The 11,703-nt window shown below is 34.0% G+C and overlaps 1 protein-coding gene across 2 annotated transcripts; it reads left to right on the forward strand.

The window, feature by feature from the left end:
- Window positions 1-4,152: 4,152 nt before the first annotated feature.
- LOC120087202 (uncharacterized) lies at window positions 4,153-11,313 on the forward strand. Of its 2 annotated transcripts, none has more exons than XM_039044108.2 (23): window positions 4,153-4,464; window positions 4,968-5,047; window positions 5,177-5,263; window positions 5,352-5,402; window positions 5,507-5,624; window positions 5,724-5,780; window positions 5,902-5,966; window positions 6,100-6,183; window positions 6,903-6,953; window positions 7,050-7,112; window positions 7,408-7,454; window positions 7,883-7,958; window positions 8,059-8,121; window positions 8,425-8,514; window positions 8,598-8,636; window positions 9,096-9,245; window positions 9,348-9,425; window positions 9,524-9,609; window positions 9,930-9,978; window positions 10,060-10,140; window positions 10,271-10,364; window positions 10,689-10,798; window positions 10,919-11,313. In XM_039044108.2, exons 1-22 carry the CDS (start codon window positions 4,347-4,349, stop codon window positions 10,751-10,753), a joined length of 1,692 nt encoding a protein of 563 aa, XP_038900036.1. In that variant the 5' UTR covers window positions 4,153-4,346; the 3' UTR covers window positions 10,754-10,798; window positions 10,919-11,313. The 2 variants fall into 2 exon arrangements, with proteins under 2 accessions (XP_038900036.1, XP_038900037.1); XM_039044109.2 differs by having other exon boundaries at window positions 4,265-4,464; window positions 4,968-5,042.
- Window positions 11,314-11,703: the final 390 nt, after the last annotated feature.

Here is an 11,703-nt window from a genome sequence, read left to right on the forward strand (position 1 = left end):
TTTATATACCACATTTTGAGTATCACATTTCTTATACAACATTTTGTGAATCACCATTTTTTTTCCTACTTCAATAAGAAGTTTGAATTTCACTCTCATTTTCATTTTTCTTCTCATTGTTTAACAAACATTGAGATATTGATTTGCTTCTGCAACATTTATTTTTCCATCAATTTCATTTTCTCAAAGTAACATCACGACTACTTTGATTTTTGCAACAGTGGTCTCAGAGTTATTATGATTTTGCAATAGTGATATCAGAGCCTTAGATTTAAAGGCGTGTGATTTTGTTTGAGAGTGTTTTTTTTTTTTTTTTTTTTTTTTGTATTTGAAAAATGTCTTCCAATTTGGTGTTTCCTCTCCTCCACATTTTAATGATGAAAACTACCAGTTTTGGGTTGTTAAAATACAATCTTATCTCAAGGCACTTGGCCTTTGGGAATCAGTTTCAACTGATGTTGATCCTCAACCACGGGGAGAAATCCAACGTTGAATCAGATCAGAATACATGAAGAGGAGAAATTGAAAAAGCCCAAAGCTTTAACCACGATTCATGCCGCTTTATCAAATCCTATATTTTCTAGGATTATTGATTATAAAAGACAAAAGAAGCTCATGATAAATTGTACGAGGAAGTTGAAGGAAGTGCAAAGGTGAAAGATGTCAAACTGTTGACTCTCAAAGAGAGTTTGAGATGCTAATAATGAAGGATTTATATTCTATAAGGGACTACACAACAAAGTGATGACCATTGTAAACCATATAAGATTAGCTGGTGAAAATTTTCCAGATCAAAGAGTCATGGAAAATATAATGGTCAATGTTCCTGATAAATTTAAGTCAAATATCTCAACCATAGAGGAGTTTTCTGATCTAACAACTCTTTCTATAGCTGAATTGATCAGCAAATTACAAGCCCATGAACAAAGGGGTACAATGCGTAATGAGGAGCAAGTTGAGGGTTCCATGCAAAGTTTAAAGACAAGAAACTTGTTGGAGAAGATGATAGATATGCAATTAAAAATCAGTGAGTATGGAAAAAGGAGAAGCATCAAGAAAAGATGAATTTTCTCTTATTGTTTTTGTAAAAAGACTAACCATGCTGAAAAGAATTGTTGGTTAAAAAACAAGCAAGTCTATCATCATGATTATTGCAACAAGGACGGTCATACAGAGAAATTTTGTTATAGTAAACAAAACCAAATTCAAAATTCCCATCAACAAGCAAATTGCGTAGATGACAATGAAGAAACAAATTTTTTGTTTATGGCATCTCATTTCGATGAAAAAGTATCAACCTCGTGCCTTATTGACAATGAATGCACTTCCCATACAACAAAAGATGTAAATCTTTTTAGCCATATTGACAAATCTACCCAGTCTAAGGTGATTCTCGGACATGGTGAGACAGTACTAACTGAAGGCAAAGGTACTGTTGTCATGCATACTAAGTAAGGTGAACATAAAATATCTAATATTTTATATGTTCCATTGTTATCTCAAAACTTGCTTAGTATTGCTCCATTGTTGCATAATCAGTTTTATGTGATTTTTAAAGATCGAGTTTGTGTCATTTATGACCCTCAAGGAGAGAGATTACAAGGGTCAAAATGGTCGAAAATGCATTTGTTTTATGTGGTGACTCACTCTGTCAATATGCTTGGTGACATCAATGCTTTGGACACGAGGACGACAAAGCTTTGAAAATTTTGCATTCTTCTAATATGGTTGATGATTTTTCAAATTTTACCTCTATAAGTTTTGCAACAATTTTTCAAGGAAGATGCACGGTCTACCTTATCTAAAAGAAAGACTTGATTTGGCTGCTAGTGTCTTCAATTTGGTACAAGATGGGAGAATAAGATACATCAAAGTCAAGATTTTATTTATTGAAAGAAGCAGAGAAAGAAAGTGAAATCATCAAACAATTTTTCAACATTCTCACAAAAGCTCTACCACATAGGCAATTTATGTTTCCACACCAAAAGTTGAGTGTGACGAAGAAAAACCTCAAGGAAGAGTGTTGAGATTTGAGGTTTTTCTTCATTAAATTTCAATTTTTAAGTTTCTTAAATTTATTATTATATTTAATTTTCAGTTTGATGTCTTGTAAGATATAAGAATTAAATTGTTTGTCATTTTTAAGCTTTGTTTTATGAGTTTCTTGGGTGTCGAATTAGTTTATTAGTTTATTTATGCAAGAAATCTCATTATTAAGTCTCAATACTAATCTCTATAATATGACTAATAGTGTATTTGAAATGTATTTTCAAGTGTTTAATTTAAAAAATAAGTAATTTTAGAAAAAATTCGAGTGTTTGGCAACACTTGAAATAAAGTTTTTAAAAAATGATTACTTTTTTAAAAATATTGTTTTTTAGGTCAATCCAAACGGGCCCTAAATCCTTGATTTTAAAGTACAAACAATAAGTTGTTGCACAGTAAAATTCAATGATTAAATTGTTATAAAATTAAAAATGTGTTACTTTTACAAAAGCTTAGACACTGAAATTGATTTTTTTGGCTAAATTATAAAAAATGCTTATGAACTTTAGCACTTTGTACCGAAAATGCCCTTAAATTTTAAGAGTTTCAAAAATACCATAAACTTCCAAAGTGAATTAAATATATATATATATAATTTTATATGGAAACTGTTAAAGTTTTGTTTCAAAAATACCTCTAAACTTTCAAAAGTTTCAAAAATACCTTTAAACTTTAAAAAAAATTAAAAAAAAAATTCAATATTTTTCTCCCTTCCCTTCCTCAATACACTCCCCTCCCTTCTTCTTATAAACTAATTAAGAAGAAAGATAATAAATAAATCACCAAACGATTTTAAGACTTGCATATTTTAACAAAATTGTACTATAGTAGTTGTGTGTTAATAGTCAAATACTTTTTTTTTTTTTGACTATTTATCGTTTTGGTATATTTCAAGAGGAGATTTTGTTTTGGGAATTTTATAAAATTTTGTGGAATTTTATGTTTTAACTTAAAATTTTGGTTGTAGAGAAAATTGGTCTAGGCTAATAATTGGAAAATTAAGTGAAATATAAGAGTATCTATATGAAGAAAATAAGGATTATAATTTGTTTTAAAATTGGTTCTTTTCGAACTTAAGAGAACTTCAAACAAACTGATCACCATATTAATGGTAGAAGCATTTTTTTTTTTTAATTTTTAACGTTATTTTTCTCATGAGGAATTAACGGTTTCTGTTTAAATACTAATGGTGGAGGTATTTTTAAACTTTTATTAAGTTACAGATTAGTTCAAACGCTCGGGATCGAAGGGCGTAGCAGTTATTTCACAGGGAGTGAATCTAGCTAGAGCTATTTTTTACTCATAAGAATCTCCTGACCCTTATGATGTCCTAGTCTTCAATTTTTTATATCGGTGGAATTCCACCTTTCAACAAACCTCAACGAAGAAGTTCCTCTGCGATCTTATGAGGATGAGTTTTTATTTACTTTTGGTGAGGCTATCCCCTTAACTTCTCAAGATAGTCAGTTAATTCTTATGAAAGATATCTATGGCAAGGTGTGTGCTGCTGTATTCTTTCCTATACTTTCCACTTTGTAGGTAAGAACTATCGGTAGACGAAAGAGAACTTATTCAGACGAAAAGTGTGTAGTGCCATTAGCTAAAGAAACCCTACATTAGCTATTTAGGTGGAATCAGAAATAAACGAAGTCTAAAAAGACCGAGAAGGCCTTGGGAGAAGGTAGCGCACTAATTCGATTCTTAACGAATCCCCATGGAGGCAGTCTCAGAAAAAGTTGCCAAAGCTTCTCTCCCGCTTATTTCTTAGGGTGAGCTCAATCACGTCGAGCTTTCAACTACCATTGATAAAGGAAATCTTTAGATTATTTTTTGAAACTTTTGAAGGTTAAAGGGTATTTTTGAAATAATTTAATGGTTTTCATCCAAAACTAACGACAATGATATTTTTTGAATATTTTTTTTAAAAAATTAAAGGTATTTTTGAAACTTTTGAAATTTTAGAGACATTTTTTTACCCAAAATGTAAAGTTCATAACATTTTTTTTTTTTTTTTTTTTTTTTTTTTTTTTTATAATTTAGCCATTTTTCTAAAAAAGTATCTATCTATCTATCTATTATATATATATATAGCCCTGGGTGAGGCGCAGGCTTTTAGTTTGAGAGAGAGTCCAGTCCAGACTGGGAGTCAAAACCCCTTTTTACTCCGGTCTCTCTTTCTAGGTTTAGTATAAAACCTTGTAACAAACAAAGCCGAACCACCTCCCACCATCTTCTTCTTCTTCTTCCTCCTTCTTCAACCTTTCCCGCTTACACATTAGCGCCAACTCTTCTTCTTCACAATGAAGTACGTTTTGGTCACCGGTGGCGTCGTCAGTGGACTCGGCAAAGGCGTCACCGCCAGCAGTATTGGCCTCGTCCTCAAAGCCTGCGGTTTACGGGTCACCTCCATCAAAATCGGTTCTCTTCTCTTCTTTTCACTTCTTCTGTCTACTTCTTGTTTTCGTTTAACAACGATGTATCCTATCCTCTGTTATTCTGTTCTTCGCCTGCTGTTTTTGATTCCTGCTGCATTTTCTTCCTCCAACAGTATAATGTTGTTGCTTTTTATGAGTTTTCCCCCCTCTCTAAACTTGTTTGGTTTATTGTGCATGCTTTGGATTCTCTTTATTTGATTTTCAGCAGTGTTCTTTTCCGGATTTCGGGAAATTTTCATATGCTTGTGTTCTTTTAGTCTATGATGATTAGTTCTTCTCGGTGGCGTGTTGATGACGAGTCTTTTGCCTACTTTTTTTTTTTGCGTAGTTTCTTCTTATCTTTCCTATTGTTTCTCAGTGGTCTGGTGATGGTATGCATGTCTGTTTCAGTTTAATAGTTGATATGAAAAACGATTATGGTACGGTTTCTTGCATGTGTCTGAGACTCAGTTGGTTCTTAATGCCTTGTTGCGTTTGAATTTTCAGATCCGTACTTGAATATGGATGCTGGTACCATGTCTCCTTTCGAACACGGGGAAGTCTTTGTTCTTGATGATGGCGGTGAGGTATCTTCCATTCCAGCCATACAAAAATGACACTGTATTTTCCTTTGAGACATGGTGGAAAATTGATTGAATAAATTTCACCTTTCAGTTTTAGTTGAGGTATGATCGTTCTTATATTTATCGTTTCAGGTTGATTTAGACTTGGGAAACTATGAACGTTTCCTTGATTTAACGTTGACGAGAGAGAACAATATTACTACGGGAAAAATTTATCAGGTTATTGGAGTCACTTTCGTTTCAAGTGCATATTTTTATGTATGATAGGTTTTAGCTTGCTCATTGATTCTATCTATGCAATTATCAGTCTGTTCTGGAGAAGGAACGAAGGGGTGATTACCTTGGGAAGACAGTTCAGGTTGCTTCCTATGTCTCATCATCATGGTGCCAGTTTTCCATGCACAGATGTGACTCTTGACCTTTCCAGACTAAATTTTATTTTTATAATTTCATTGAACTCAGGTGGTTCCACACATCACGGATGCCATTAAAAATCATATTGAGTCAGTAGCTACCATTCCTGTGGATGGCCAAGAGGGCCCTGCAGATGTTTGCGTGATAGAATTAGGAGGGACTGTAGGTAACCCTAACAGCTACATTTGTCAGAAACTTTTCCCTATTAGTATCTTGATAATGAATGTTTTGTTCCATGAAATAATATTTTAATTGTCTTTTTTAGGTGACATAGAATCAATGCCATTCATTGAAGCTTTGCGACAACTGTCCTTTTCAGTTGGTAAGATTTTTCTCTATGTAGATTAGCTCTTGAGGCTAGTCGTCCACAATTCTTATGTGTACTGGTTGTTGATCAAGCTCTTACGAACAATAGCTTTTAATCATTTCACTTTTACTCTTAGGTCCGGACAACTTCTGTCTTATCCATGTGAGCTTAGTACCAGTATTGGGAGTCGTTGGAGAGCAAGTAATAATCTGTCTTTTTTATTCTACAAATAGTTTGTATTAAGTTTATGCTCTATGCTCGATATCTAGGATGGTTATAAATTTTCTCTCTATTTACGATAAATGTAGTTCTCACTATCTGTCTTAAAACACAGAAAACAAAGCCTACACAACACAGTGTTCGAGAACTTAGAGCTTTAGGCTTAACTCCACATCTGCTGGCATGTCGATCTGCTCAGGTACATTTTGATACCAACAAATACAAATACTAAGTTTGTTATATTTTTGAGGTGTTTGGCTTTCAGTTTGCCCTTCATAGGACTTGCAATGGGATGATTGAGGAGTTCCCTCCTCCATCCTCCATCTGGAGGTGGGGGTAGTTTTTTGTGGCAAGTTGGGTTGTGTGGATTGTTGAGAGGGATTTGGGGGAGAGAGACAATAGGACCTTTTGAGGAGTGGAGAGGGACAATAGTGACGTTTGGTTCCTTGTTAGGTTCTACGTTTCTTTGGCCGTCAGTGTCAAAATTCTTGTTGTCATTATCATTTAGGTCTTACTTTTCTTGATTGGAGTCTTTTTTCTTTTGCGGGGTTCCTTTTTGTGGGCTTGGGTTTTTGGATGCTCTTACAAAAACCCAAGCCCAGACTGTTAATTTGATTATGACTTTTTTTTTTCCTTTGGCCAACATAGTATGTTCAGAATGATAACCTTGATTCTTCTCTTTTTCCTCTCTTGTACTACAATATGTGCTGGTTTAGTTATACTTTTATATGTACCATGGTTTCCTGTTGTATTTGGCAATTATTTTCTTTATGTTTACTATGATTTTGTTGGACCATGCCCCAATTGCACTTTTTTTTTAAAAATACAATGATAATTAAAGTTTTGGCCTTCACATTCATTATGATGGTTTTGATATTCAAGGTGTAGTAATTTTTTTTTTTTTGGGATTATATGTAGCCTATACTGGACAATACGAAGGAAAAGCTTTCACAGTTTTGCCATGTTCCAGTGAGTTGTCAATTGAGTTTTTTTATTTCTGGATGGAATCACGTTTTCATGATTGATTACTAATTTTATGCACATAACTTTTTGAATTTTTCTCAGGCTGGTAACATTCTCAATGTCCATGATGTCCCAAACATCTGGCACGTTCCACTTTTGCTAAGGGTAGGGGTTAACCATATATACATGCATACACACTTGCACACTCCCACACTTACATACGTATGTATGTATATATGCATGTAAGATATGTGCATATGCATCTATGGATATGGCGCATGCACACGCTCACACTCACTCACATTCACAGATACACATGTACGTATTTATGCATGTAAGTTATAGTATGCATCTGTGGATATGTGTATTTATATTATGTGATCGTGTCTGTCTGTTTTTGGCTTAGTTACTTCTTGTTGGAAATTGCACTTACTGTTTCTTGGATTTGTGTTTGTCACAGAACCAGAATGCTCATCATTCAATTCTTAAACAACTCAACTTGCTCAGGTAGATTCCATATCTCTTTTTCAGAAAGCTGTCATTACATATTCAGATTGAGACTTGAGAGAACAAATCAACTCAAGGAGTTTATTCTTCCTAAGAATTCAATTGGTCACATTTTAGAAACTACCCATTATGACATACAGATTGCTGCTTGAGTTTTATATTTAATAACTACAAAGTTAGGCTTATGTATTATAAAGTTGGCCTCACTTAACTTATTGATGCTCGTTGTGCATCTCTCCATCTAGGGGAATCAGCAACTTATTGCCTTCATATTTTGCCCTTTAAAGACATTGTTGTGTTAAGTAGCATAGGGAAAAAATAATAATTCTCTAAAAGAAAATGTTAATAGTTGTCTAGGATATGTGTAAGCGACCTAAAGTGTAACTTGATTATGTAAGTTAAATTTTCTAATAACTGTTTATATCCAGTCCCAGAATTGCTGCAGCTCCTGATTTGCGTGACTGGACAAATTTGGCTGCAACTCATGATAATCTCACAAATTCAGTAAGTCTAACTTAGGCTGTAGTTTATGCATGTCTCATCTAATATTGTGTATGTATATGTTTTCTTTGAACTCTTAAGATAATTAATATTTTGGTTTTAGGTGAAAATTGCGATGGTTGGAAAGTACGTTGGTTTGACAGATTCATACCTCTCTGTTGTGAAGGTGCTATTTTTGTACTTTCAGAAAGAAATAAACTTTTCTTAGTTCTACATGCATGATTGTGGGCTACTGTCTAAATTTTCAAAATTTTATCGACTTATATATCTATATATCTATCTATCTATATATATATATATATATGCCATAGTTTCTATAAGCGTTTATTCAATCCTGCTGATTTTAACTGCAAAATGAGTATTGTTTCATTTATGAGGGTGTTCTGGAATTTTCTAGCTATAAATAATAAGAAATCATGAAATTGTATTGCTTTTGTATAACCTGTTATGATCCATATCTATTTTGCAGGCCCTTCTTCATGCATGCATTGCATGTTCTTTGAAGCCATCGATAGATTGGATTGCAGCTACTGATCTTGAGGACGAAAGTTCCAAATCGGTATTTCTTTTTTGTACATGGCATCACAAATGCTCTCTATTATTCAAGAATTTCACCATTTAAATAATGCTGTTCTTTTGTAGACACCGGAAGCACATGCTGCTGCATGGGAGACTCTGAGGGTATGCTTTTCCTGGTTTTTTTAAATACTAACCATTGAGACATTATTGTGTTTTACGTACTTTTAGTGGTTTTGCCTCACGTATTTGGCTTTTTACTAGAATACATGTCAATATTGATTACTGATATATCTTTTTTTGGTGGTGTGGATTTTTTTTCTTCGTTCAAATGTCTTGAGCTGTCTTTTCAGTTGAGGGAATGGTTATTAAAATATATCTGAAATTACTTGGAGAAAGGTTTGAAACGGGTGGCTCCCTATCTTTTTATTAATACACTGTATTTGTGTCAATTGATGTCTTCATTTTTTGATTTTCAATAACTCTGGTTTTGAAAATGGAATGCCTGAAAGTCATAATTCATGTTGGTATATTTATGAGATGGACAAAGGGGGAGGGACTTGTTATCATCTTCGGTTTAAGCCTTTCTGATCCTCTCTTAACAAACTATTTTTTCTTTTCCAGAAAGCATCGTGTGTCTTGGTTCCTGGAGGATTTGGAGATCGCGGTGTGAAAGGCATGATATTGGCTGCTAATTATGCCAGAGAAAACAAAGTTCCATACTTTGGGATTTGCTTGGGCATGCAGATATCTGTAATTGAGTTTGCTAGAAATGTAGGTGTTTTTTTCCCCAATGACCAAATTTCGGTTTTTTATTTCATGTTTATTTTATTTCAGTTGTGGCTAATCCCCATCCTCGTGTTTGCTTTCTCTTAGGTTTTGGGTTGGGAAAAGGCAAACAGTACAGAGTTTGATGATGGGACGCCAAATCCTGTTGTTATTTTCATGCCTGAGGTGCTGATTTCTTAAATACATTTTGTATATTGCTTACTGTTAAGTTACTTCTAAAATGTAATCTGTTGGGACTTGTTTCCCTTCGCATTCATGTGTAGGGTTCGAAGACCCATATGGGAAGCACTATGAGATTAGGATCTCGAAGAACACTATTCCAGACTCCTGACTGTATTACTTCAAGGATGTATGTGGTTTCTTATTTCTTGTACCACGTTTAAATGCTTAATGATGAGTTCAATTTACCCTGGTATTACTTGTTGGAGTTATATGGGAAGTATCTGTATGGGTAGGATCAGTTAGCTCTATTGGATGCTTGTGGTACCCCTGTAATATATTGTCATTAGAAATCTAGGACATTATAATCCAACTGGTGTGTCCATGAATTTCATGAGAAATTATGGCTGATAAATGCCATTTAATTTTCTGTAGTCTAAATCTTTTGCACTTGGCAGTATTTCTCTGTTGCAATTATCCTGCTCTTTTTAATTGCTCTTGGATTGATAGGTATCATAACTCAAAATATGTGGATGAACGGCATCGGCATAGATATGAGGTAGGTTTTTTAAGTTTATTTGGCTGCAAAATTTGATACTTGGAGAAAGGATTGACACAAGTACAATACATTATGTTACAGGTAAACCCAGAGTTCATAGGGGCTTTTGAGGAAGCTGGCCTGAAATTTGTTGGGAAGGATGAGACAGGAAATAGAATGGAGGTAAGTTGTCTGAATGCGTTCATGTCATTCCTGCATTGGCAATTTCAAGTCATTTAGTGTGCTATAGGCCATTCCTGTTCTGAATCAATTGTATATCTTAATATTTAAGGTTTGATGTTATTTTGTTCAGATTTTAGAGCTTCCAAGCCATCCCTTCTATGTGGGTGTACAGTTTCATCCAGAATTTAAATCACGGCCCAGGAGGCCATCGCCTGTCTTTCTAGGTAAGATTTATTTCAAAATTACTTCTCTGTCAGCTTATCCAGTTTTGTCTGTTTCCCATTTTACAATGTAAAAGAGAACCATCCCTACGGCATCATTGACATATCTACCTAATAGTAATAGCATAGCATTTTCAATGCTTTATCTCCCAAGTGTTATCATTGTAAGTGATTTAATTTGATGGCCAATGAATATGAAGGTAAGTGTTTCAGGGTAGTGGAACTGGATGGAAAATAATATTTTTTCTGTTATCTGTTTAGATTACAACATATTTATCTTTGCCGTTGAAATTAAATGATCATTAACTTTTATCTCTACTTTTGCAGGTTTTATACTGGCGGCAACCGGGCAGTTAAACTTTTATCTTGAAAAGCAACAAAATGGAAGTTGATGCATAGTTGATCACTAGTAGTTACTCCTACAACATTCTTTGAAGGTAAACCAACTTTATGGAGAAACAAAAACTCTGATGACCGATTAAAGCAATTACTTTATTATTATTATTTTTATATTGAAAATAAAACAAGGTACATATATATCCATAATGATCTTACAGAAAAGGAACTTGATTCTTTTTGTTGGGTCAAAGGCGTACTATGAGGATGAACTTCCAATACGAGGTATTTATGCGGTAGGCTGTACAGTTTAATTTAAGGCAGTCGTATCAAAGACCATATAAGTAATTGTAGTGGGATACAGAAGATTGTGTTCTTTGCAATTATTGCGTTTGTATTCTTTGCAATTATCGCGTTTTGACATCCTCTGAGTTGGCACGGAGCTTAATTTACCGGTGAAGTTTTGATTTTTTTTGCATTCGCCCTATACAATTTAGCTCTCTCTTAGCATACAAGAATCTTGATTTCAAGTGTATTATGGATGAGACAACAATGTGGAGAACTGAAAAGAGGATTGTATTTTACACTATTTATCTAGTAGAACTCCCTTGAACTCTGCCCTTTTCGTATTGTTCCTGTCTTTAGTGCATTGATTCAATTTATTCTTGCTCACCTCTGATTTAAGTGATTCTTATATCAGTGTATAATACATGGTATGGCTTTGAATTGGTGAAACTTGGGGGAACATGTTGGGAGACCCCATTTTTTGGTATTTTTATAGGATAATTGTGGGATGGGGAATTGAATTTCTGACCTTTAAGGATGCTTTCCATGGACATTTTTTTGGGTAAATTTATTGGTTGGTTCAAAGTGTGGTTTTGATCTTTCATCTTATTTTAAACTATTAATTTTGATTACCAAATATTTTAGATTGTTTATATATTTGGAATACCACAAAGGTGAGGGTAACGGTTTCATCTTCCAATCTGAGTTCATTTCATGTTAG

The sequence above is a fragment of the Benincasa hispida genome, chromosome 9 (genome assembly GCF_027475165.1).
Source record: "Benincasa hispida cultivar pf3 chromosome 9, pf3_genome.v1.1, whole genome shotgun sequence".
Lineage (NCBI taxonomy): Eukaryota > Viridiplantae > Streptophyta > Magnoliopsida > Cucurbitales > Cucurbitaceae > Benincasa > Benincasa hispida.

What these genes read in the sequence shown, in the direction of transcription:
- LOC120087202 (XM_039044108.2), top strand. Translation starts at nt 4,347, where the DNA reads ATGAAGTACGTTTTGGTCACCGGTGGCGTCGTCAGTGGACTCGGCAAA. An exon ending in GGCATCGGCATAGATATGAG is followed by an intron (nt 9,979 to 10,059) that starts GTAGGTTTTTTA and finishes ATTATGTTACAG; the next exon opens with GTAAACCCAGAGTTCATAGG. An exon ending in GCCATCGCCTGTCTTTCTAG is followed by an intron (nt 10,365 to 10,688) that starts GTAAGATTTATT and finishes CTACTTTTGCAG; the next exon opens with GTTTTATACTGGCGGCAACC.